At 44.8% G+C, this 27,471-nt stretch overlaps 2 protein-coding genes across 4 annotated transcripts in view; one reads left to right on the forward strand and one right to left on the reverse strand.

Moving 5' to 3' along the window:
• UBE2D2 (ubiquitin conjugating enzyme E2 D2) overlaps positions 1 to 12,261 on the forward strand; it is a 56,251-nt gene extending 43,990 nt beyond the window's left edge. For all 3 annotated transcript variants that reach the window (XM_077897469.1, XM_077897470.1, XM_077897471.1), the window contains 5 exons: positions 3,311 to 3,342; positions 3,421 to 3,498; positions 3,583 to 3,688; positions 8,013 to 8,106; positions 10,577 to 12,261. In XM_077897469.1, the coding sequence (XP_077753595.1) occupies positions 3,311 to 3,342; positions 3,421 to 3,498; positions 3,583 to 3,688; positions 8,013 to 8,106; positions 10,577 to 10,622 (356 nt within the window). In that variant the 3' untranslated portion in view covers positions 10,623 to 12,261. The remainder of the gene's footprint in view (positions 1 to 3,310; positions 3,343 to 3,420; positions 3,499 to 3,582; positions 3,689 to 8,012; positions 8,107 to 10,576) is intronic.
• The window catches only part of STING1 (stimulator of interferon response cGAMP interactor 1), a 160,236-nt gene that overhangs the window by 87,785 nt on the left and 44,980 nt on the right, over positions 1 to 27,471 (reverse strand). The window lies entirely within an intron of this gene.

Here is a 27,471-nt window from a genome sequence, read left to right on the forward strand (position 1 = left end):
TTTGGGTGCAATGTGGAGTAACTGCATATGGATATGGGGTTTCTTTGGGGGAGTGATGAAAATTTCTAAAATTGTGGTGATGGTTGCTCAACTCTGACTGTCCTAAACATCACTGAATTGTACGTTTTCATTGTGACTTATATAGTATATGGATTATCTCTCTATAGCTGTTTTTTAGAAAAAAAAAGACTTGCATACCCTACCAACTGAGCCAGCCAAGTACCCCTATATTATTTTAAATATATAATATTTAGCTACCCAATTACCCTCTGGTTTATACTTTATATTATCCATCAGGAAGCCTTGACCAAGACTTTTTGACAGTAATTTATCTCAACTATTCTTAAACACTCCCTAAAGTTTTAAGTATAGTATCAGCAAAGACTATCTAGATGATCAAGTGTAAGGAAGTTAACTGTTCCTAAGGAGATTTTCCTTATTCCCTTAGAAGGTAGGTACTGTTGAAAGTTTAGTAGTAGGTGAGTCAAGATACTTAAATAGGAAGGCTAGGAGATAAAGGAGAGTTAGTATTTTTAAAACCTGAGCCGAAGACAGATGCTCAACCACTGAGCCACCCAGGCATCCCCAGTATGCAAGTCTTGATCTCGGGGTTGAGAGTTCAAGCCCCACATTGGGTATAGAGATTAATAAAAAGAAGAGGGCGCCTACTTGACTCAGTGGTTGAGCATCTGCCTTTGGTGCAGGTTGTGATCCTGGGGTCCTGGGATCAAGTCCCACATCAGGCTTCCCGCAGGGAGCCTGCTTCTCCCTCTGCTTATGTCTGCCTCTCTCTCCATGTCTCCCATGAATGGATAAATAAAATCTTTTAGGGCAGCCTGGATGGCTCAGTGGTTTAGCACCTGCCTTCAACCCAGGGTGTAATCCTGGAGACCCGGGATCGAGTCCCACGTCGGGCTTCCTGCATGGAGCCTGCTTCTCCCTCTGCCTGTATCTCTGCCTCTCTCTCTCTCTCTCTCTCTCATGAATAAATAAATAAAATAATTTTTAAAAGCATCTTTTAAATCAAGAAATAAAAAATAAGATAATATATATTTGATAATGAACTTAATAATACAGTGCTTTATTTTTTAATATCCAGATTTTAATGTGCCATTAAATTTTTTCCCATTTTTCTGCAAGGATCTGGTAAGCAGGAAGAAGTATATAGATCCTGAAAGGAAATGTAAGCCAAAGATTTATTGGTCATATAACCTGCTTCATTTTCTTTTGTTTTGAAATCTTGGTGAATTGGACTCTCTGGAGATCTGAACTTGAATTCATATGTAGGTCTCTTGAGATTCATTCTCAAACTATAACAAATATTCTTGTTCTCTTTTAGCCTTAACGCTTCATCTTTGAGTATCCTAAAGAGTTATCATTGAGCTGTGAACTTTACATTTAAACTCTCATAAAAAAGGTTGTAGCTTTTAGTTTCTGTAATTCGGCTTTCAGTGTCAAACGAGGGTGGTAATGGGAGTTTTTGTTTGTTTTGCTGGTTTTGGAACTATCAGTACTTTTTCATTCATTACGACAAGTTTTTATTTTTAACAGCTTCTAAGATTGATTTTTTTTTTTTAAAGATTTATTTATTTAAGAAGGAGAGAGTTGAGAGAGCACAAGCAGGAGGAGAGGCAGAAACAGACTCTCCACTGAGCAGGGATCCCACTGCGGGCTCAATCCCAGGACCCTGAGATCATGACCTGAGCTTAGGTGGAAGCTTAATCAGCTGAGCCACCCAGGCACTCCTAAGATTGATTCTTAAATGAAAGGTTTTTGAAATATAGATGTTCCTATAAAATACAACAATATTTTTTGCTTATGGCCAAATATTTTGCCCACTATTTCTAGAGAGTACGTTCTTTCTTTTTCTTTCTCTCTTTCTTTCTCTTTCTCTTTCTTCTCTTTCTTTCTTTCTTTCTTTCTTTCTTTCTTTCTTTCTTTCTTTCTTTTCTTTCTTTCTTTCTCTTTCTAGATTTTATTTTCTTATTTGTGAGAGACACAGAGAGAGGCATAGGCAGAGTGAGAAGCAGGCTCCCTGCAGGGAGCCCAATGTGGGATTCAATCTCAGGACCCCGGGATCACCTCCTGTGCCAAAGGCAGATGCTCAACCACTGAGCCACCTAGGAACCCCTGGAGAGTTATTTCTACTTAGAACCTATAGTGATTTTTTGTTGTTTTTTTTTTAATCTAATGACTCTTCAACTGCTAACCAAACCATTGTAATTTGAGTCAGGATTAGATATTCTCCCACTACCTTCTTCCCTTCTTTTTTATACTTCCACAAGGACATCTAGGAGTGTAGAAGAGTTCCAGAGGGAGACCTAAGTCAGTGATTCCAGTAGGTATTATATTTAACCAGTGTAGCAGAAATCCTCCATTAAGATTTTAATGGCAGGTCTTCACATGCTTTTGTTAATTAAATTCCATCTTAATGTGTTTTTAGTTTAGTTTGTCTTTCTCTGCCTTGTTGGTGTTGTAGATTCTAGATCTTTTTTTTAATTCATTCATTCATTCATTCATTCATTCATTCATGAGAGACACAGAGAGAGGGGCAGAGACATAGGCAGAGGGAGAAACAGGCTCCCTGCAGGGAGCCTGATGTGGGACTGGATCCCAGGATCCCGGGATCATGCCCTGGGCCAAAGGCAGATGCTCAACAACTGAGCCACCCAGGTGCCCAACTCTAGATCATTTAAAAAAGAGACCTTGATCTTTCATCTGTTAGTGAGGGACTAGTAATTCTAAAGACTTATACATGAATGCTCTCAGAAATTTTTTCTTGCTGTAAAAACAAGTCTTTCCTAATTGGGATATTATCTACTTTGACTTTATAGCCCTGCTCTATACCAGTATTATAAAAGGAATGTATTCTATGTTAATGTGTTGGGGAAATGATACAAGTTAAAGAGTTGAATCTTTTGTTCTTTTTTACCTTTTGAGGTAAGAAATGCCTATTTAAAAGTGAAAACTTGAAAATAAATAAATAAATAAATAAATAAATAAATAAATAAATAAATAAAAATGAAAATGAAAACTTGGCCCTTGTCAAGAATTTTGTCTCCCTGATAGGAATTTTCAAAATATTTTAGTCAAATACTTTCTCACAGTACCTTATCAGTGTTCAAGACCATACTAGTCATTTTCTTTTCTTTCTTCAGTCTCAGACTTGATTTAGATTCCTCATCCTGCCCAGGACTTACCATACTGCCATACCCAGTTATAAATGAACTGGGGTTAGGAATTGATATGTAATTATGTTGTAGATACAATGGAAATATTGCTTCATGGTTATTTTTTTCTTCTTTTTCAGTGTTCCATTGGCAGGCTACAATAATGGGGCCAGTAAGTATTCAGATTGATTTCAGAGTAAGTGTTTATGTAATTCACTCATTTTAATCCCACTTTTCTTGTTATCAACAGAATGACAGTCCCTATCAGGGTGGAGTATTTTTCTTGACAATTCATTTCCCAACAGATTACCCCTTCAAGCCACCTAAGGTAATTGGGATATGGCATTTGTTTTTATGTGCTTTCTATGACATTAATAAATCAGTTTACAAAAAGTTTTCCTATTCCCTATAGGTTGCGTTTACAACAAGAATTTATCATCCAAATATTAACAGTAATGGCAGCATTTGTCTTGATATTCTCCGGTCACAGTGGTCTCCAGCACTAACTATTTCAAAAGGTAATAGAATGGGTATCTGATATTAAGATAAAGCAGCAGTGTTTTTGTCTTATATTTTTTACTTGTTTATTTTTAAAGATGCATATATTTGAGAAAGGGAGCATGCACATGCAAGCAAGGGGAAAAGCAGAGGGGGGAGAGAGGGAATCTCAAGCAGATTCTGCACTGAGCATGGAGCCCAACATGTAGGGCTCCATCTCACAACCCTGAGATCATGACCTGAGGCAAAATCAACAGTCTGATAATCAACCAACTGAGCCACCCAGGTGTCCCTGGTTTTTGTTTTTTTGTTTTGTTGTCTATTTATTTTTTGAAATGATTATTCATATTCCTTTCAAGAAGAGGTAGTAAGTTCCCGTTATTTTTTAGTACACCTTGAGACCATTGGAGGAAATTGGATTTTCAGGCATAGGTATTCTTTGATGTCTTGACAGCTCTGTCCATTATGCTGTTCAAGCGTAAGTTGGAAAATGGCCACTTGGTATGAATTTCTTCTAGAGCAAAGTTAAAGTAGAGGAAATTAATGTATCTTCCAACCTTGAGATCTGGGAATGGAAAGGATAGATACTGTTCCAGAAGAGGACATAGCAGTTCTTTTGAAGGAATGCTTGTGGTATAAATACAGACTTTAGTTTAGGTCCTTGAAGAACAAAGTATAGGTGAATTCATATTCAAACTCTTTAAGGTTATACCAGCTCTTGTCTTGAGGTTTCTATCAGAAACAGATTGATTCTCTAAGATGACCAGTTTAATAAAAATTCTATTTGATGATCTTAATATTTTCAGTATATAGTCCTGTGTGTGTTTGAAAATGTGTTTTAAAAATTAGTTACTGGGATCCCTGGGTGGCTCAGCGGTTTAGCGCCTGCCTTCGGCCTAGGGCATGATCCTGGGTCCTGGGATCAAGTCCCACGTCAGGCTCCTGCATGGGGCCTGCTTCTCCCTCTACTTGTGTGTCTGCCTCTCTCTCTCCCTCTGTGTCTCTCATGAATAAATACATAAAATATTTTAAAAAAATAAAAATTAGTTACTAATTTTGCAATGAAATTCCAGTAATTCTAAATAAAGCCTAATTACATGAGTCGGTTGGGGATTTTTTTTTTTAATCCGCGAACTAAGTAGCTAACATTTTCTTTTTTTTTTTTTTAAGATTTTTTTATTCATTTACCAGAGGGAGAGAGCATATAAGCAGGGGGCAGAGGCACTGAGCCAGCCAGGCACTCCAACAAACAATATGTTGATTTGAAATTGTACTGCCCCTCAACATCATATCCAAATGAAATCACAAGTGGATTAAGAGCTGTCCAAGTAAAAATATAATAATGAAAAAAAGGCTGTACAAATACAAATAAAGAAAAAGAAAGAGGCTGCAAATGAGATAACGGGCTAATAAGTTTGAAATAGGAAGAACATATATAAAAATCAGTAAGAGAAAAGATCCCAACAGATGAATAGACAGAAAGGAGCAAAATAATGAAGGAAATGAAAATTAAGTTCCCTTCTTTCACCTTTTTAATTTAACAAAAACCTTAGAAAAGGAAAGCCAGGGCAGCCCCGGTGGCGCAGTGGTTTAGCGCCGCCTGCAGCCCAGGGCGTGATCCTGGAGACCCTGGATCGAGTCCCACGTCAGGCTCCCTGCTTGGAGCCTGCTTCTCCCTCTGCCTGTGTCTCTGCTTCTCTCTCTGTGTCTCTATGAATAAATAAATAAAATCTTTAAAAAAAAAAAAGAAAGAAAAGAAAAAGAAAGCCAAATGCTGGTGAAGTATATTGAAATGGGTACTTACGTATTACAGATAAAGTATAGATCTGTATAGCCCAGTCTGTCAGTATGTATTAAAAGATAAGAGATTGGGCAGCCCTGTTGGCTCAGCAGGTTTAGCGCCGCCTCCAACCCCAGGGCGTAATCCCGGAGACCCGGATAGAGTCCCACGTCGGGCTCCCTGCATGGAGCCTGCTTCTCCCTCTGCCTGTGTCTATGCCTCTCTCTCTGTGTCTCTATGAATAAATAAATAAAATGTTTAAAAAAAAAAAAGATGAGATTTAATCATTACTTCCCTTTGACCCAGTAATCCTAGTTTCATTTGTTTATACTAAAAAGACAGCCTCAAATGCTGAAAAAAAGCTTTATGCTGAAATATATTTGTGACAGTATTGTTTTTGAAAATTAGAAATTACAGGAATAGGGTGTATGTGCGTTGAGGAGTGAGAAGGTCTAGTAGCTAAAATTGTTACCATAACTTTTTTTTCCTTCCTCCTTTTCTGTGCCTAGTGTTGATTTTTTAGTTACTCTAAATCATAAGGGCTATTAGTTTGACTTATGCTCCCTCTACCTTAAAAATAATTGCAGTTCCATTTTGTTGAATTTGATTATATCAGTGTATCTAAGTTTAATGTTTTAATGATTCCCTTTTGTAAATTGAATGTGTGGGCAAGCAGTTCTGTGAAAGGCCTAAATCCTATATGTGATAATAATTATTCCTTTTTCGAGGGCAGTAGCTTTGACCTGAAATTCTTTCCACTTTGAGAGTTTATGTTAGGGATCTAAATATACAGAAAGCTTAAAGGAAGCAATTAAGTGTGCCATAAAGCCACTTGATTACATGTTTTTAGAATTAGAAGTGACAGTGGGTTATGACACTAATGAAAATGAGTGTATAGTAATAAAAAATGTATATGAAGGTAAAAATTTAATCACTTCAGTGAAGAATCTCTCTAGGTTATAGAAATAGGAGTAATTCTCTTTGTATAGAAGGAAGGTATAGTACATTAATAAGCCAAAATAAATTTTTTATGAATTAAATTCCCCCAGTAGCACAATAAAATCTTTTTACCAGGTCCAGATACCACCCCACCTTTCTTTCCTGGAAAGAAAGAATAGTTATTTCTTTAAGAAAAAAAATAATTTAAGGTTTTCTTATTGGAATAATTAGAATAGTAAGAGAATTTGTAATGCAAATTTGTACCAAATTTGCTAATTTGGTAGCATGTCTAATTTTAGGTGAAGATTCAGTTGAACTCTTGCCAATTTGATGGACTGGACAAGTTTCTTTCTATAGTCAATAATTTCATGAACATTCAAAAATCTGTAACTTCCTGTTGTCATTTCCAGGAAATACATGAAATCTTTCCTTATTGCTGTTAGAATGTTCTGTGCTTGAAGAGGGCATCAGGTGATACACCTGACAATGGGAAGAGAAGATGTTTTGGGAATGCCATCTGCCAGAATTGTGGGCAACAGGAATGAAGAGTCAGAAAGCATCTTTCCTGGTGTTTTTTATTTTCCATATACTCTTAAGGCAAGGAAAATAGCTTTTTTGTTAACAAACTGAATGATAAAGGGCATATGAACTTTTACTTCACCCACAGAAGCAAGCCCTTGATCTCTATAGAATAGGTTTGATAGGAAAATGAATAAATTCTTTTCCTGGTGAATTTGATGTTTTGGAGGTAAAGTGGGCTCAGACTCATTGCCTCCTGCTGCAGAATATTAGAGAGAAATAAGATAGCTAAGTTCTGTTACATCATAATAGAAGAATTGGAATTTATTTCAGTATGTCAGAGGCCCCTGGATTTAATGTAATGATGAGTGGCCTTGGCCTTCTCTTTGCATTCAATAAGGAATATATAAGTTTATAACAAATGTGAACAGAGGCAATTATACTATTGAGATTTGTCTGCTGTGTTCCAGGTTGTCCCTGAGGAAATGGCTTAGTTGAGATTCTAAAGTGTCACAGAAAAGAATTTGAGACCGTGGTTTGTTGTATCCTGCATAATAAGTGTGGCCAGCCTCAAATGAGGGCAAATACTGGCCTTTATATTCTTAGACTGAATTGTTTTCAACTAAAAATGAAATAAATATATTGTATCTGAATGTAATACCTGTCATTGAGAAAACATTGATTGTTGGATTTCATGGTTGTCATTTCTAGGAGCATTCAGTAGTGTGGTTATCTTTGGGAATTTGAAAACCATTTATCTCTAAACGTGGGTTTCTAAAAACTGAATTTTATGGTCTATGAAAAGAATTGTTAGTCTAGGATTTAAAAGACCTGAATTCTAATTCCACTCTAATTACTCACTAACCAGGGAACATTGGGCAAGTCACTTCATCAGCCTGGGTGAGTGTTCTTAGGGGTTCAAGAGAAATTTTAAATGAATTTTTGTTTATTCTAATTATAAATTTAGGCAGCACTCACAAACCTACTAGGCACTACAATATGAATAAATTCTTAGAATATTCCCATGTATTGGCATCTCATGTTTCTTTCAATCCTTTGCTTATAACCTTTACTAATTTATACCTTTTTTTTTTTTTTCATTACAGTACTCTTGTCCATCTGTTCTCTGTTGTGTGATCCCAATCCAGATGATCCTTTAGTGCCTGAGATTGCTCGGATCTACAAAACAGATAGAGAAAAGTAAGTATGGCCAGAAAGGTACCTGTGATGATACGGAGATGTTTTTGTGTCTCAAGTTTTAACTCAGGGGTGGGGTGAGTGTGGGTCAGATATTTAAAATGAAGTTGTAACACGCTCAGCCGGGGAAAGAAAGAAAGAAGAGTGTTTACATCGAGTATCATTATAAGTTAAGGATGCTGATCTTTTTTTTTTTTAAGATTTTATATATTCATTCATGAGAGACACAGAGAGAGAGAGAGAAGCAGAGACGCAGAGACACAGGCAGAGGGAGAAGCAGGCTCCGTGCAGGGAGCCCGATGCAGGACTTGATCCCGGGACTCCAGGATCATACCCTGGGCTGAAGGCAGGTGCTAAACCACTGAGCCACCCAGAGATCCCCTGATCTTATTTCTAATTGTTTCAAGTGACTCCCACTGTTGAGAAAAACTTCTCTATAGTGTATTTTCTAAGTTGTCTTCAGCTTGACATTTGACATTATTAAAGCATTTTGCATCAAGAGTCCATCTGTCTTTGGTAGGTATTTGTAAATTAATGGGAAAAGGGAATTGATTTTCTATCATTTGGCATAATCTAAAAAGAAAGGGAGTAAATACAACAAGATATGAAAGCCCCAAATTTCCTTTAAAAATAAATCTTAATGTAGAATCTATATACTTTAGAGTTGTACTATGAATTTTTTTTTTTTAAGAATTTATTTATTTATTCATGAGAGACACAGAGAGATAGGCAGACATAGGCAGACGGAGAAGCAGCCTCCCCTCAGGGAGCCTGATGTGGGACTTGATCCCTGAACCCCAGGATCACACCCCGAGCCGAAAGCAGAGCTCAACCGCTGAGCCATTCAGGTGTCCCTATACTATGAATTATTGAAGAGTGGTCAGGATATCAAAAAAAATAATAATTGAAAGTGTTCTGATTTTTTTATTTTGTGTTTTATTCAGTAAAACTATAGGAGGAAATAGGTGGGAGAAAGTAGATAATTTTCTAAAATTAAAATATAAACGACTAAGAATTATTTGAATTCTGTTAGAGAGGCTTATAGATAGTATATTTTTATTTTTTATTATTTTTACTTTTTTAAGTTCTTATTTTTGTAAGTAATTTCTACACCCAACATGGGGCTTGAACTCACGACCCTGATATCAAGAGTCACCTGCTCTGCCAACTGAGTCAGCCGGATGCCCTACACTAGTAAATTTTTTGATGAGAGAACCATTTTGTCCAATATCTAGGTGAGCATGAATGCCTCCCTAAAGGCATTCCCCAGTCATTATAGTGGTAAAGTTCACTAAAATTTTCTGCATCCCTTATTTTTATTTTATTTATTTTTTTAAGTTTGTTTATTTATTTATTTATTTATTTATTTATTTATTTTTATTTACGATAGTCACACAGAGAGGGGGGGAGGGCAGAGACACAGGCAGAGGGAGAAGCAGGCTCCATGCACTGGGAGCCCGACGTGGGATTCGATCCCGGGTCTCCAGGATCGGCCCTGAGCCAAAGGCAGGCGCTAAACTGCTGCGCCACCCAAGGATCCCCCCCCCCCCTTTTTTTTTTTTTAAGATTTTATTTATTTATTCACTAGAGACACACAGAGAGAGGCAGAGGGAGAAGCAGGCTCCCTGCAGGGATCCCAGTGTGGGACTCAGTCCCAGAACTCCGGGAACACGCCCTGAGCCAAAGGCAGATTCTCAACCTCTGAGCCACCCAGGCATCCCTCTGCATCCCTTTTTAAACAGAGAATTATAAAATCTTTTGCTCTGCTTATTTTATTACTAGAATGTTATTCTGAAACAATAAACCCATTCATTAAGCAACTAAATTGTTAAGTTCTGCCAGGACTAATTTTATTGATACAAAGGAAAGTATTATATCATTTTAATCAAGAACCACATAATGTAGAATTACATAGTTTTAAGAACTCCAAAGAGATGAATCAGTGACTGAAGATCTTTCTTAGGAATAGGTCAATCAAATATAGAATAAATGCTAAGATTTCATCCGAATCCTCCACTAGGTAGTATTTATGGGACATTGTTTCAGGTTTTACAGCCTTTTCCCACCATCACTGAATAAATGCTCTTTAGAAATTTAGAATATGTGCTACTGAAGCGAGCATGTCATTAGAAATTTAGAAAGAGGAGTGCCTGGGTGGCCCAGTAGTTAAGCGTCTCACTCTTGATTTTGGCTCGGGTCATGGTCTCAGGGTTGTGTGATCAAGCCCTGCTTCAGACTCCACCCTCAGTGCAAAGTCTGCTTGTCCCTCTCCCTCTGCTCCTTCCCCTGAGAATGTTCTCTCTCTCTCTCTCTCTCTCAAATAAGTAAATGAATGAATAAACAAAAAGGATTTGCTAGAATAGTACTAGTTATTTCCCTCGAGTTACTAGATGGGATAATGAATGAAATCTGTTGCTGTCTGTCTGACTGACTCCTCACCTGTGTTAAGCCAAGCTTCTCTTTGTGTGTACAGGTACAACAGAATAGCTCGGGAATGGACTCAGAAGTATGCGATGTAATTAAAGAAATTATTGGATAACCTCTACAAATAAAGATAGGGGAACTCTGAAAGAGAAAGTCCTTTTGATTTCCATTTGACTGCTTTCTATGAGCCCACGCCTCATCTTCCCCTGTGCACATGTTTACCTGATACAGCAGTGCTGCGTGTTGTACATACTGGGAACAACAAACTAGAAATACTGTACTTCTGTACCAACATTGCCTCCTAGCAGAGAAGTGTGTGTGTGACAAGCCAGTTCTCCAAGCATAACCTAGGTGTGAGACTAAAAGTTTTCCTTATTGACTTAAATTTGGATAATGGCAAGGTGAGGGGTGGTAGGTATGGTGTATGCTTGGATGGGGAAGAAAAGCTCCACTGACCTGTAGGAGATTGTTTTTAAGTGGAATTCTTTTAAACTCAGAACAGTTACGAAAAGCAAGGTGAAGAACATGAAGCTGTTTCTGTATTCATTTTATTCCGAAGAACCTACGTCTTAGGTGAAAGTTATGACCAACCAGATTAAACTCTACCCACATCCTGTATTTTAAGGTCTAAGTTTAACTGGTCAACATTTAAAATGGATTGGAGCTATTAGTACATAAAGTATGATGGGCTTTGGTCCCACATCTTTTGCATCTACCCACCCTTCAACCTTTGTCCTTCAGCCCCCTTCTCTCTTCCACATTCTTTGGTTTGTATGTGGTTTCTCAGTTAATATATAGCTAATAGCTCTTATTTTTCTTATGTTTTTAACTGCTTAGGTCTATCTGGATGTAAGGGTGAAAATTCATTTGATGGAAATACTTGTGTATATTTAAAGACCCAATTGCTCCTCTGGAGCTTGTACGTTCAAGAATGATTAATCTGTGTAATAAACTGATTACTACAGTCATTACATATAATTTCGTGTGAATAGGCTTTTTGATTTTTAGAACTTTGTCTAGCAGAGATTAGTGGTGGGTTTTCCCCACCCCTAATGTTTTAATGAAAATGTTTTCATTTTTCCTGGTTGCATTTCAAAATCATGAAACAATTCCAGTTTACATAGTCAAAAGGATATCTTGAAAGTAATTTTACTGAACAAGATAAGGGCATAAGCTGAAAAGCAGTTCCATGAAACTTACGTGTGCAGTATTCCAGGAACATGACTGTTAAACTAAATAAGAAATCTGCTTTATTAATGAAACTAAGCTGCATTTCACCAAAACCTTGTGACATTCCCTTGGTACATAGGACATAAAACAAAGGCATTGCTATTTGGTAAGTTAAGCTTCTGTGATTGTGATTGTAAAAGAGCACCATTGACCGAACCTGGGAAACAGCACAATCTTGTATTGGAGAGTCTACATAATTACTTTGCACTGACATTGAAGGATGTTCATCCAATTTTACATTGTACTGTATGTGGCTTTTTGAAGTCTTCCCTCGACTCTAGTAAATTGTAGTTTGAAACTTGTAAACAACTGTGTTTGCCAGAAACATCGTTCGTGTGAACTAGGCAAGTTACCTTTTCCCCCTCCTTCTCCTAATCTAATTGTAAACCAGGCCACCCTGAAGGCCATGGCTGATGCTCTCTAGCCATCAGATTCTTTCAAATGCATCTTTACACTCTTGCACAAAAATTGAGGAATAAATGTCCACTGCTTTTGGTTTTAAAACTTGTTTAACTTGTCTTATCTCTCAGTGTCATTATCCCTCCATCTCGGAACTAAAGTGTGCAATAATCTGAAACCTCTTAAACTGCTGCTTCCCTGTTGGCTACTTGCTGGCATTTCTGGCATTCTTGACCTTGCAAAGAAGGTTTGGCTGTTAACAGGTGTGGGGAAAGGAGTTAGAATTGAGCTCTAACCTAAAATTGTTTGACCTATATTCTCAGTGTCATGGGCAGGTAGGAATTCATCAGTTTTAGACTTGCTATTAACTAGACTGGGGACTATAGGTCATAGTTGCACAGATCCTGAAAGCCCATTCTTTGTCATCTTAGAGAGCAGCCAGCTCATTACCATTGACTAGGTCATAATGTAGATACTTACACAGGAGTGCTCTTAAGTATTTATAAGTGCTAAATAAAAGCCATCATACTGGCTTGTAGGTGCCAAATGAAAGCGTTTGAATGGTCATGAACATTAGGCCCTTGAATGCAGTTTGGTTTTGCTTATTTGGATAGAGAGCATATTTGGTCCCGTCTGCATGCATATAGCCTTGCCCAGAACAAAGCCTCAGTGAGGGAGGCCACATTCCCCACTCATGAAGAAAAGTGTGTTAGCCCAAGGTGGTTCTCATCTGGGGTCACATTGCTTTTTATAGGAATGTCTGGCTTTATCACATGTGAAAGCTTATTTACAGTAACCTTGATTGATGATCTTGATGAGGCAGCGGTTACTAGATGTATCAATATTGGAATATCAAGTGTATGAATTCCCTTTGCTTCTTAATTCTTAACATGGAGTGCTTGGACAAGTTAGAGTTGCAGCATCACTTTTGGTTACATGATTTCAGATACTTGCATGCTCTGTTATTGGCCAGTGGTCAAAGTTATCATTGTCCTGCTGGTTTCTACACTTTGGATAGCACAGAGACTCAGAAGGAGGGTTCTTGGGTTAGGGAATGACAGGAAGGTCTATAGAGAGAAGGACATGGTGTGGTCAGAGTGAGGGTCCGTGTTCTCTGCACCAACCTAGCAATAGAGGCATTCCTTTCCCACCTCCATTGTCTACAATACTTCACTTTTTGAGTCATTCCTCTTTGCCTCAACAGGTTATTTTGAGCCCTAGGTAGAAAAATGAATTATTTTCAAATTCAGTTGGAATGCCTATAATCTGTCCCTTGTCTGCAATTAAGGTGAAACTGGCTTTTGTCTCAGATGGCTATATGATACCCCCAATACCCAGTGGTTGTAACAGAAGAACTTTAGTTGCTGGGTCTTCTGAATCATGACCATATCTTTCCTTCCTTCTCAGGAATAAGCATCTTTATTACCCCACAGAAAATTGTCAAGTATTAAGGACCCATATCCTTTTAATTCTCTTTGTGAGACACTTTATTTCAAGTGATGGGCTATTTTGATGGGTGTGAGGTTATACAAGAGAAAGCAGATTTTTAATAGAAAATAACTAACTGAAAGGGGACACCTGGGTGGCTTAGCAGTTGAGCATCTGCCTTCAGCTTAGGGTGTGATCCCCCAGTCCTGAGATTGAGTCCCGCATTGGGCTCCCTGCATGGAGCCTGCTTCTCCCTCTGCCTCTGTCTCTGCCTGCTTCTCTCTCTGTGTCTCTCATGAATAAATCTTAAATAAATAAATAAATAAATAAATAAATAAATAAATAAACAAACAAATAACTGAAGGTAGCAAACTTCCCAAATATACATTCATATATGTCCAAGAAGAGATAGATAAATTTCCTTTGAGGTGCTTCTGGAGCCCTTTCCTATTTAATTTTTCCTTATGTTGTGTACGTACTTAGGTGAAAGTGGCTTTGAGTTCTCTCTACCCCACAAAACCTGCCTTAAAAGCCCCAGCTGCTAAATAGTTGGTATTCAGGCTCCTCTGAATGTTTCTAGGCGAATTCCTGGGATGGGCTAGTTCCTGGGACTGGCTGTGGTATCGCTTTGTCATGTTTAATATTCATGAAACAAATACATTCCTCCATTGTTGCCATATTTTACCTTAGTTGATATGACTGGAAAACTCAAAGGTTGGGCTGTCTAAAGCCATTAAGTCCTTGGGCTTCAGTGGCTTTATATATAACATGATCACCAACCAGCTTTTGGCCTTTCTCAGTGACTGCTCCTGGGCTGGTTGAATCAGGTAGACAGTTTTTAGTGACAAGTAGTCACTTTGCATCTTTTGAGTTATTTGTGGAGCTGCATCTGATCAGAGACCAAGTATAATCTGCCTCTTAACACATGTAGAACTGTATGAATATCCTAGCACGAAGACAGCCATTTTATAGTTTTTAATTGAGTGGAATTTATTTGTTTTTATCCTCCTGTGTAAGTTGTTATTGGTAGAATGGCCTTTTCCAGGGCTGGGGCTCCTAAGTGCCCAGACTAAGCTGCCAGTTACTGCTGTTCAGGGAAGAGTAGTGCCAGCCTTGATGAATATGCTGTGCTCCTTCTCGGGCTTCTAAGGATATTAGGGAAAATAGCTACCGTTTTCTCAGGCATCTCTCCCCTTGCTTTGAGCTATTTGTTCTCCTATTTGAACGTCTTTCTAAGTACTTAGAAATCTTGACGTTTAAAAGATATTCCCCTGACCTAAATTGTAGGGCCCCTAGTGAAAGAGTGACTAGGGAGGGTTTAGTTTTCCTAACCATACTACCTACGATCAACTACTCCCCCAAATTGTGCTTTCTCAGCTTTTAAGTTTTCCATAGGAAGGGAGATTAACTTTGGAAGCTCCAAAGCTCCTTCTTGGGCCCCCTCACTTGGAGGTTTCCAGAAACAGCTCACAAATACAATCTGATGTTTGGGCTTCCAAATTAGCACCATCTCATGGGTTCGAAAGATGTGTCATGCTTGCGGTAGTTAGCAAAAGCTAGGCTACCTACTTGACTGCGGGGGTATCTGGAGCTTCCCCCAGCTAATTAAGGAGCAATACTGGTTAAGTCCTTCTGGGCAGTGTCCCCAGTCAGCATTGCTGCCATCTTTGAAAGGTGTGGGCTGCTTGTAGGATGTTGGAGTAAGTTACGGGGACCTGGCCTTGTTTCAGAGGGCAGCCAAGATTTCCAGTCACCTGTTGCGCTATGACAGAGGGGACCAAGGCTTCCTCAGACCTGCCAGAGAAATGGGGCTTTTCTATGCTAAGAGGACCAGACCATCTCATCCTGGTCCTCTTTTGGAAGAAACAAGAGGGCTTAAGAGAAGGGGTTGAAGAGAGGTTCTGGCGCATTATAACAGGTTATGGGGCAGGTACTTTTTCCATGAGGGTGGGTTCAACCTCTAAGTGGGATATAAAGGGCACTTCCTTTTGAAGGTTAGGGTATAAATTTTGTGGAGGTAGGGGTAGGGGGAAGGATTCCTTTGTGATTTCTCCTCTGACACACTGTCCCTGGTTATCCTGCCCCCTGCCACCCTCTAACTGTAGGTGACAGATGGGTTTAAGTTTCTGTACCCACAGATGGAGGAGGTGTCTAAAGTGCATTTGCTTGGGTAGGGAGTGAGCTGGTCTCTGAGTGGATGCTAGTGCCTGAGTGGCCAGCAGAGGGCAGTGGTGACCCATGGCTGTAACAACCGAGAGGTGGGTGGTCAGTAAATCTGTTTGGACAGAACCTAAGAGGGGCTTTTGTTGGGGTGGGAAGGCCTCTCTGGGCTTGGCTTTATTCACACTTTATGCAGAACTGGATGGGCCAGTGCCTAGCTCAGTCAGGCTCATCAGAGCCTTATCACAGGGAGCAGGGCCCAAGGCCTGCCAGAAGTATTGAGCACCCCTCTATCCTTACCATTGGTACAATAGCCATATCCCTGGCTTGTGGACAGGTTAGTAGGGTACACGCCATGGCCTTTGCCCACCTGGCTATAGGTTACAGGGAAGCAAAGGCGTGTCCATCACTTCATATGAATAAGGAGATCTGATATATTTTGGCAGCTTTCTTCCTGGTGCTTGCTGCTGCCTCTCCCCAGAGGCAGGCAGTCCCTGTCACCCCGGCCAACCAGCCCAATCTCATTTCCCTGCCCACCTACTCTGGGCAATTGGGACATTTTCTTTTCATACCCCAAGGAATAGAGGCCTAGAGACAGAAGGAACAGAGCTGGAGGCTGGTGATAGGGCTCTTGTCTTCCCTTGTCCTCTTTATCCTTTTTAATCTCTCTTGTGTTTGGGGGCTCCAGGCTCCCCAGCCTTCCATCCCAACAGCTGTGAGCCTCCAGGGCCACTACCCAGAAGCCAGCTGCCTCTTCTTGGGGAATTCTTTGAAATTCCAGTCTTGGCCATCTGGATATGCAAATATCTCCAGAATTGCTGAACCTCCAAGTGGCTACACCCCAGGCAGAGTTGTGAGAATTGACCACCACTATCCCCAGATGGGGGAAATTGCCTAGGGGTTGTTGGTGTCTGGAACCCAGGTTTTCCCCTACTGAGAGACCCACTGTAAGAGTACGAAAGAGAGGAGTCTTGAGGGCTCCCCAGGTCCTGGTCTAGTTCCTAACTAGATTTTGTAAGGGATTTTGCATTAAGAAGAGGAGTTGGGAGACCCCTGGGGGCCCTTTCTGAAAAGTGAGGCTCTGGGCCTGAGAATGTCCCCAGAATAAGGACTAAAGCCTTGGGTCTAGCCTGGCCAGAGGTGTGGGGGCTACCTGCAGGGAAAGCTCCTGATATCCTACCAGGCCAGACCAAGGCAATAGGCAACCCAGAGTAGGGCCAGCAGCCTGGCCCCCAGAATGCCTCGCTGTCCCTCAGGCCTCCCCCTGGGGCTGGTTATCTGGCTGCAGCAGGAGGAATGTGTGCTTTGAGTGGGGAAGGCGGGGGCTCAGGGTCAGGGCGGAAACCTGGGAATGTGGACTCCCTGCCTGCCCCTGTCCCTGTTGGAGGGAGGGAGCCAATGGAGAATGTGGCTGACAGGCCCCAGGCGTGGGAGAGTGTAGGTCTGTGTGTGTGTGTGTGTGTGTGTGAGAGAGAGAGAGAGAGAGAGAGAGAATATGTGCAGGAGGGGGCTGCCTGTGTGTGTATGAACTAAGAGAATTGTGAGCCTGGACATTCCTTAGTGTTTATACATATGGGTGCGAACCTAAGCTGTGTTTGAATCACAGGCCATGACTTTTAAGTTGTATATTCTTGGGCAACTAATTTTTCTCTCCTTTGCTTGGTTTTCTCTTCTAAAAAATGGGCATTTGGCCTCCAGCCTTAGGCAATGCTTGGTCAATAATGGCATTATCAGGTTGAAGGCTGTGGGTTTTGAGTACTTATGGGTTCTCAAGGAGGTATGCATGGACAGTGGGACATATATCCTGGATTCCTATACAAGCCAGAAGTCTTTCCCTCTTTGAGCAAGACCTGCTCCTGGGACACCCAGGGACTTGGGGAGGGCTGTGTGGGTCCCTTTGGGGCCCGATGCTCACACACCACTTAGCAAGGACTACAAAAGTGTACTAGTAAACAGAATGGGTAGACATTTATATGGACATGCCTGGCTAGCCTGTGTCTCTGCCCAGGGTTTGTCCCTGTACTTCTCTTGGGAAATTAAAAGGGACTCCAGCTACCCCTTCTGGTGAATAAAAGCCTAGAGAGGTGGGGGGAAGAGTTGACTCCAACCACCTGGGAATGGGAGGTTCCATGGAAGGAGACCAGATCTCTGCCAGCTGTTTCCCAGCCCTTGCCTGAAGGATGAGGGTAATAGAGTGATTGTAGCATTGTACACAGCCCAGGATCCCTGCTTTCTCCCCCCATCCTAGGTCAGAGGCTACATAGTAGTCCTGCAATTCTCTCCCTGAAGAGTGTGCATTGCACATACACACACAAGTGCATATATACATGTATATATGCTTGTACACACACAGGTTTTGGGGTCAGGGGGTTGTTGGAGTCTGCAGACAGAACTTGAGATCGTAGCACAGAGAGGTTGGGAAATTAGCCAAGGTCACACAGATGGCAAAACTAGGGAATGTTGGGAGTCTTTCTGGGTAGAACCTTTAGGGGGAGCTCCCTGGCTGCAAGGGATTCATTCTTGAAAGCCCCTGGGAGGGCCCAGACTTTCACTGGAGGAAGTGAGGGCTATAGCCCAGCTGGCCCTATACTGGAACCACAGGAGTGGCCTGTAAGGGCGTGTTGAAGGAATGACAGATCTTGGCCCTGCTCCCACACACATGCACTGCTGGGAATGGGGGTTGAAATTGCTGAGATCAGTGGCCAGCCCAGTTTCCTGCTTTGGATTTGGAATAGGGCTTTTCAGAGGGCTCTGGAACTGATGTCTCAGTTTCTGTATGGGGAAATGGAGGAATGGAGAAAGGGATTGATTAGGGATGATCCTCAAGGAGCTTCTGTAAGAGATCTGGAACCCTAAGTAACTGAGTAGATCCCTGCTTGGTGGGAGGTTCCTTGTGTTCTACAACTTTGTGAGTGTGACAGGAAATGGGGCCAGTAGCTAGCACTAGTTGAGTTGCACCTGGTGAGAGATTGGGAGTGGTTTTTCCACCAAAGCCCCAGAGTATATGGCAGGCATGGGCTCTGCAGTAGGGGAAGTGGTAATGTGTGGCCACTTGTGACTGAGTGTAGCAGTGTTAGATGTATTTGTGACACTTGCGTGGTATTTCCCAGGTGTGTAAAATGGTAGAACAAGTTTGGCTGCTGGGGTGAATTGGGTTCCTGGAGAGGGATGGACCTATCAGGAGAGAGTGATACTATTAAGTAGTTACAGTCACTCTTTTGATAGGACTTACTAGTAACTATTAATGATCCTAAGACCCTCTCTGTTTTGAGTGCTCACCCTGTGCCTGGACCTGTGCTGTGTGCTCACCTGGCAGTAGCTCATGTAGCTCTGTCTGTCAGAACCCTGTGAGTTAATGCTGTTTTGCCTGTGCCACTATATTTGTTTATTGTGCCACATTATATTCACATTTGGGGATGTGATATAGCTGCATCTGTCTTATTTGCTGAGGTGCCACTTGTGGTGCTATATGGCCTTGGCATGTACTTGGGCTCTTGATCCCGTTGTGCTGTGAATATGGGGCACAACTCTGTTATTGCATACGATGACACCCAATTTGACAATGTTCTTTGAGGTGGTGGTGAAGCCATATTATTAAGCTGTGTGACTTTTTTGCTTTGTTACGTGACTTTGTTGTGCAGCCAGAATATGTAACTCCCTAGTGTTGCGTGGTTTGAGACCAGCAAGTGGAATGTATGACTCATTTTGTGTCCTAGTGATATTGTGGGTGTCTAGTGTAGGGGCATAGGTTGTGATGGTGGGAGGGCCTGTTGAGGCAGGATGAACTGGTGGTACCATGATATGACGGACTCTACTGCTGTTATGTGTCTGTGGCACTCTTGTGGGTGTCTGTGCAAACCATTTATTTGACCCCGTTGTGTCGAGACCTGTGGCACACAAACTGCTGTGTGGTGTGACTCCCTTGTAGTGAGTGTGCCTCTTCTTGGTGGCAGTGGCCCTAGTGATGTTTCGCTGTGTGGATCGTGTGTCCGTGTGACCCCTCTGCGCCGCCGCCCCCCTTGGCAGGTCTGTGTGCTGTCTGACCTCCACGCGGACGCCCCCACCTCCGCCGGCCCCGCCGCCCCTCCCCCATGCCGTCCGCCAGCGCTGCTCGGCGATCGATCGCCATTGATTGTCCCTGACGAGCTGCTCCACTTTCCAGCCAATGTCAGGAGGGGGGATCTCCGCCGCCCTGGCGGTGTCATTTCCACACACTCCCTGGGCTGCAGCCAGCGCGGGCGCCGCCAAGAGCCGGCCTGGATCGCCTGGAGCGTGGACCGGACCGCCGCGCCTCGCCCAGACCCAGACGGGGCGGCCCGACGCCCCCCGCCCGTGAGCCTGCGGCCCTGCGCCGGGGTCTCCCATTCCCCAGGTGGGCGCATGTCGTCACTGCGGGAGTTTGAGTTGAGCCTGAGGAAAAGGAGGGGGCACAATTGGTGCATCGGGTGGGGGCGCGGTTGTTTCCTCCGGGGGCGGAGGTGCCAGCGGCCAACTTTGCCGGGGCCCAAACAGATGCTAATGATTTTCCGGGAGGCGCCGGTTATCTCTGGCCGCAGCCAGTCAGCCAGCCAGCGCTGCCCGGGCACATACACTCTCCACCCTCAGTCTCACCCCCAAGAGACCCGCCAAATGACTGCCTGGCCCTCAGTGGACGCTGGGGTTCGCAGCCTTGCTGAGGGGCCCCCAGAACTCTGGCTGTGGGGTAATGTTTGCTCCCTGTCCACCCAGGATGTTAACTGTATCTTAGTCTGAACGCTTTCCCAAAGCCCCTTTTTAAGCAGAGAAAATGAGGCTTGGGAGAAACCCTGCCCAAGGTCACACGGACCCAGCAGCTGTTCAGCTGAGTGGGTTACCCTCTCTTAGAGCCACCCCGTTGGGGACTCAACAGTCCCTCATTGCCCAGGGGCTGAGCCAGTTTCCAGGCTCCCCGGTGGAAGTGCTGACGTGGCTCTGGGCAGCTGTCTGGGGCCGGGAAGCGGGGCAGATGTCACAGAGCCCAGGGGAGGAGGCAGCTCCACGGGGAGGGCCAAGAGGGGGGAGGGCAGGCCGGGCCTCTAGCCTGGCCAGACACGCCTCCTCCCCCTAGGCCTGGCTGTCTGTCTGGGGCTGGGACACAGCCATGGGCCTGGCTGACCCGCCTCCTAGTCTAGCTCCAGGTCCTCTGTGTGCCTGCTGACAAGTGCTGCAACCTCTCTGGGCCTCTTCCTTTCCTGCCAGAGCATAATAGCACTTGCTTTCAATGGATGTGAACGTCATATGAAAGCAAAGGTGTACAAAGCCTCCAATCCAGTGCTGGGCACATTGTTGCTGCTCAATAAAAGCCAGCTATTATTATTGTTGTTGTCTTTGCAAGTCGGAATTCAGTGTGTCCAAAGGTAAAACTGAGTCCTAAGGGTGCTGGATGGCATTTAGCCAGCCTCCTGCCTTACTGCCCCTGGCCCTCTGCATTTGTCTTTTTTTTTTTTTTTTTTTAAGATTTTATTTTATTTATTCATGAGAGGGAGCCAGACTTGGGGACTCAATCCCAGGTCTCCAGGACCACACCCTGGGCTGAAGGCAGTGCTAAACTGCTGAGCCACCTGGGCTGCCCAGCCCTCTGTATCTCTCATGCTTTGTTCCTTCTTACTGAAGTGTCAGCCCCCCTCAGCTCTGCCTGCTGCCAAGCTGCCCCCACTCCCTCTTGTTGGTGTGGTTCCCTCCTATCTGGCCGCCACATTGGGTCCCTTGAACAGCACAGCCCCCTGGGAACAGCAATCGATGGGGCGGAACAGCCTCCCTGACAGATGGACCCACGGAGGCTGGGCTGCTTTAGCAGAGCTCCCTAGGAAACCAGAGATAGGAGCTGAGCCACCATGGCTGCCTCCTAAATAGAAATGGAAGGGAGTGGGGAGGTGAGGAGAAGGAGGAGGCCAGAGCTTCCAACCAGCTCCAGACTGGGCCAGCCCTCTGGTAACGCGCTTTGAGGGGCAGGGAAGGCCCTATGCTTTGTCACAGGCCAGAATCCTCTCAGGGAGAGGGCTCTGTAGAGCTTACCTGGTAGGTGAGATATGTCTGAGTCCCCCTTGATGAGCAAGTGAAGAGTTTTCCCGGGCTCCCTATCATTGGCACTTTTTCTAACAAATACAAAGGGTGGTGGATAGATAGGTGGACAGGCAGGGGGCTTACCACCATTCTTCAGGCCACAAGGGGCATTTATTTTTTTTTTTTTTTTTTTTTTTTTTTTTTCACAAGGGGCATTTAAAGCCAGAATGGCAGGACACCTGGGTGGCTCAGCAGTTAAGCTTCTGCCTTCGGCCCAGGGCATAATCATGGAATCCCCCATCGAGCTCCCTTCATGGAGACTGCTTCTCTCTCTATGTCTCTGCCTCTATCTCTGTGTATCTCCCATGAATAAATAAATAAAATCTTAAAAAATAAATAAAGCCAGAATAACAGAAGTACCTTCTCTCCCTGTGGGGGTGGGAGGTGATAAGCCTTTGGCTCAGGGAGAGGTTGGGGTGTGTGTGTATGTGTGCAGAATGACTCCTGCCTCTTACCAGGCTCCCAGATTAGGTGGAAAGGTCTTTCCAGGGTTTCTCAGCTCAGCACTATTGCCATTTGGGCCCATTTAATTCTTTGTCCCATACATTGTCGGATGTTTAACAGCATCCCTGTTCTCTACCCAGTAGATGCTAGTAGCAGCAGTCGTGATAACCAGAACTGTCTCTGGGACATTGTCCTATGTCCCTGGGAGGCAGAATCAACCCTAGTGGAGAACCACTAATCTAACCTCTGGACCAGCTCCCTAGGTTGGAAGGGGTGGCCAAGACATGACCCACAGGGATGCCAAAGATTCTCTGCAATAGTGGAAGGGGAGGTTTCCAAAATGACTTTGTCCCCAGCTGTCTCAGGCCTAGGAGGGTGGGAGACAACCCCCACCCCATGGCCCTAACTGCCAGGTTGGAGGGAACCATGCTTGCCTGAGATGGCAGGGCTGTTGGCGTCACTGCTCAGCTGCGCCAGGCTTCATGCCAACACCTCACTGCTGAGACTACAAGCGTGGGGGCGGAGGAGCAGCCACGGTCATGGGGGTACTCCGGCTGCCTGAGCTGCCTTCTGTCCAGTTTGAGATGAGGGGAGCCAGTATGGTTGATCAGCCTCCTCCTTTCCCTTCCCTTGATATCCTGGTAATGTTTCTGCTGCTTCCCTCTCAGCTGCTGTTGGGCTGGGTGTGGGGCTGGCAGGCCTCCGGGGCAGTGGGGGCTACTGCTTGGCATAGGAGGATTGTGGACACAAGTCCAGTGGGCCCAGCCAGCTGACAGCTGGTCCACCTGAGTGCCGAGCTGGCCCCTCCAGGAAAGGGAGGGAGGAAGGCTCTGTGGACTGGCTAAATGGTGCCGGAGTCTCCCAATCCACGGGCCCTAGAGCCAGACAACTGGGGAGGGGGCTCCCTCTGGAGCTATCTTCTTCCTGCACAAGCAGGCAGGCAGGTTGGCAGACAGACAGGCATTGAGGTGAGGGAAAGTTCTCTGGTGCAGTCTCACTGCTACGAAGTTCCTACTTCTGTCTAACTTACTTCCTTTCCTTCTATAGCACCTGCCCTATCCTGGACTGCATACTCTGGCCCCAGCAGAATGAGAGCCCAGCATTTCAGGTTCTCTCACCAGAGTGTGCCCTTATTCCTGGGGAAGAGAACCCTTATCTGTGCAGGACATTTCAGTCAGAATACAAGTCAGTGGATCGTTGTGTGAGTAGATGAGGGTGCCTAAGTGGGCAGGGCAGAGAAGATGGAGAGAGCCATTGGTGCCAGTTGAGAAACCAAGGCCCACAGAAAGGAAGGTTTCCCCAAGGCACATTGAACCCAACACCAGCCTAGAGGGTCCCAGAGTGGGGAGGGAGGAAGTGTCTGGGAGGTGGGCAGTGCCTTTGTAACCAGAGATGAGCTGGGCTGGCTGAGGTGGCAGCTTGGGGCTGGGGTTTAAAATAGCGCCTTGGCCTGGCCAGGATCGGGTTCGGGTCACACACGAGGCAGTGTGGCCACCACCATCCAGCTCGGGTTTCTTGCCATTCTTGATGATTTGATGGAGATCAGGATTATACAGGTATATGGGCCTAAGTAAAGGGGTCCAGGCACTGCCACTACAATCCTGTCCAGTCTGTGGCCTGTCTCCTTCCTCTTCCACATCCAACCCTACGGCACAGATGGTCCCAGCTGGATTCGGATGCCCTCCCTCCTCTTAAATAAATGGAGGCCTGGGTGCCTGGGTGGCTCAGGCAGTTAAGTGCCTGCCTTCAGCTCAGGTCCTAGAGTCCTAGGATCGAGTCCCACGTCAGGCTCTCTGCTCAGCAAGGAGTCTGCTTCTCCCTCTCTCTCCCTCTTAGTAAATAAAATATTTAAAACAAACACCAACTGGGGACCAGGCCCTTGACAACAGCATGGAGATGAATACAGCCTGACCCTGGGCCCCTGGAGTCCTGGCCCCCTGGGAATGCACAGAATTGGGGGCGGGGGGGGGGGGGATCAATTCAGTAGAGATCCTCTATGTTTCACTGATGTCATAGCCTCACCCTGAAAGTCCCAGGATAAGGAAAGCAAGAGGCAGAAAGATCCCCACAGGCTATAAGTGAGGAGGGTTAGACTTCAGATAAGCCTTCTACTGGAGAAATAGATGGATACAATGGGGAGGAGAAACCATCCTCTCAAAAGCTAATGATTATCCTTGAAAATTCCCAATGCCCCCGCACCCCACAGAGAGGGACCAAACAGAATTCCTTGTCCCCTCCCTCAAGGCAGAGCTCTCTGACACTGGTCTGAGAGGGCATTCTGGTCCAAGCAGGGTATCTACTTCTTCAGGCTAACCTAAGAAATATGAAAGGGATCAGGAGATAGGAAGGGGGAGTCCCCTTTTTTAGTTTTTCAAAAGAAGGAGGTAATCTAGCCCGGCCACTCCACATAATGCTATTGGGAGCAGGGAAAGCTACTTCAAACGGTGAAGTACTATCCAACCAGAATCCTTTCTGCTCCACACTCTCCCTTGTGGGTCCCTGGGGGCTCTGGCAACCTCTGGGCAGTGGCCCCTGAAGCCTGGCAGGTAGAGTTTCTTCCCACTTTCCCTTCCTTCTGCAGCTGTGGGTTCGAGTGGGAGGAAGTGACACAGGAGGCCAAGTTAGCTCAGGGCCCAATCCCCTCTAACTGGAGCAGTGGCCAGCCCTCCTAATGGAGTTCACATATGTCTAAAAAAGTCTTGTATATCTTAATGATTTCTCAACAGCCCCTGATTGAAGCATGCCCAATTTAGCCATGCCGTAAGTAACTTTTTATATTTCCTTGGGGAATCATTTCACTTATGAATCTTTTCTGAATCTGCAATCTCGATTAAAAGTTGATTTTATTTATTTATTTATTTATTTATTTTTTGTTTCCATCTCCTAGGCTTCTGAGATGCCTCCCTCTCCCTCTCCAAAAGGGTGGTAGCACCATCTATCCTCCCTCATTAGCCTGAGGCAGGAGAATTCTTGGATGGTGGGGAGTGGGGGGTAAAAACAAACAGCCAAGTCTCTCCTGTGGTAGTACTTGGGGAGGAGGGGTATGTACTCTGATGGGCAGCTATAGGAGGGGCTCACAAACAGGTGATGGAGGACATTGCTGTCTCCTGACCACAGACACTCCCCTACCTGCCCAAATCAGCACACACACACATCCCTGTTGTTTCACTAGGGAGGACTGTCCAGCCCACTCTGCTATAAGATTGTCTCTTCAGGGATCCCTGGGTGGTGCAGCGGTTTAGTGCCTGCCTTTGGCCCAGGGCGCGATCCTGGAGACCTGGATCGAATCCCACGTCGGGCTCCCAGTGCATGGAGCCTGCCTCTCCCTCTTCCTACATCTCTGCCTCTCTCTCTCTCTCTCTCTCTCTCTCTTTCTGTGTGACTATCATAAATAAAAAAAATAAAAAATAAAAAGATTGTCTCTTCACCTGTAGCTTAGGAGTTTGAGACAGAGAACCCTTCAAGGGTTCAGCTTGAGAGCACGGAGGTAGTTCAAATCCTGGCCCAAATTCTAGTACTGCTGCCTCAGCTTGGGTAAGTCACCTCTCAGACCCTCAATTTCCTTATTTGCAAAATAGGAATGTGATTACTAAACAGATAACCGGGATCCCTGGGTGGCGCAGTGGTTTGGCGCCTGCCTTTGGCCCAGGGCGCGATCCTGGAGACCCGGGATCGAGTCCCACGTCGGGCTCCCGGTGCATGGAGCCTGCTTCTCCCTCTGCCTGTGTCTCTGCCTCTCTCTCTCTCTCTCTCTGTGACTATCATAAATAAATAAATTAATTAATTAAATAAAATAAACAGATAACCAAGCACAATGCCTCCTGAAAGGTAGCCTTTACTATTTCCCTTGGGGGACCCCAGCTCCAGGAAGCAGGGTTGGCACAATGCTGAGGGTCCCATCCCAGGTCTGAACAATATCTAGTTCTTTTCCTCAGCCCATTCATTATCTTGTCCTGGGGACACTCCTTGAGGTGGAGTGGATGGGACTAGCACAATTACCTCCCTGAGGAGAATAAGGGTCTGGTGAGGTTGGGACTTGCCCAGGGGTTGCCCCTAAAGGCCTACCCAGAGCTTCTGACTCTCTTCCCTAAGAGGCAAAGGTCAGGGCTGCAGCAGGAAGGCTGGAGGGCAAACAATGGTGAGAAACTCTGAACTCTGGAGAAGGGCCTCCTTGTAGACACCCTCCTTGACAACCCCGGACACCTCCAGCCTGACAGTTGGGGGAGGGACCTCCCCAGGTGCTGGGACCTCTGGCTCTGACCTCTAACCTCTGACTTCTGGCCTGGGGTAGGCGATCAAGAGCCAGAGTCACTACTGGGTGTGGGGCTGAGAGGACTGGCCGCAGTGGCTGTGGCTCTAGGAGTTAACGATTTACAAGGGGCCCCTTCCTGAGGCCTCCCTCCTCCCAGGCCCGGCAGGCAACCCGTGACTGTCCAGGCGGCTAGACACAGAACCAGTCCCGCCAGTTCAAAGAGGAGTTCATCCCAGGCCCACCCCCAGGCACTGCCCGAGCACCCCATTCTATGGAGTCTGAAGGCAACAACAGAGTAGAAGTTTGGTGGGTGGGGTCCTCTGCTCTGAGGCTAGGTCCTGTTTTCAAAAGTCCCAGTGTAAGGGGCATTTTATGACCTTGCTCTGCTTTTAGGACCAGGTCTGGGAGCCCCACCCCTCCACCTCTAGCAGGGCTTCCCCATACCACCCCACTCTAGCCTGCAAGTCTTGGGTAGAGCATTTTCAGGCCAGGCTGGCTTCTGGATGCGAAGGCCACCCCTTCCTTTGGACTCAGTATAGGGCCTCCAGGTTTGGGACTCAGTGCTCTTGCCCTCCAACAAGGCCCCATTCAGTTACCTTCTGGCCCCACCCTTGTCCTGATGGGGTGGGGAGGGTGTGCAGAGCCATAGCTTTGGTCTCTGAGAGCTCACAGTCACACTCCCATGGTAGAGACAGTTGAACCACGACTGTGCCTAGAAAAGTCAAAGGCTACTCTCAGAGGGCCGATGTTCCCCCACACTGTTCCCATTCCCTTTCTTCTCTCCACACACAGGCTGAGCTCCCTGTGCCTGGCAGAGAATGGGCCTATGTCAGGTTGTCTGGCATGTGCATAGCATGTCTGCAAGTCTGTGGCAAGGGAAAATACAGAGTGTTAGTGTGTGTGTTGGCCTGGTCTCAGCTCCCTACCAACTTCATCCCAGAGTCATTTTG

This window comes from Canis aureus, chromosome 5, assembly GCF_053574225.1.
Source record: "Canis aureus isolate CA01 chromosome 5, VMU_Caureus_v.1.0, whole genome shotgun sequence".
Taxonomy (NCBI): Eukaryota; Metazoa; Chordata; class Mammalia; order Carnivora; family Canidae; genus Canis; species Canis aureus.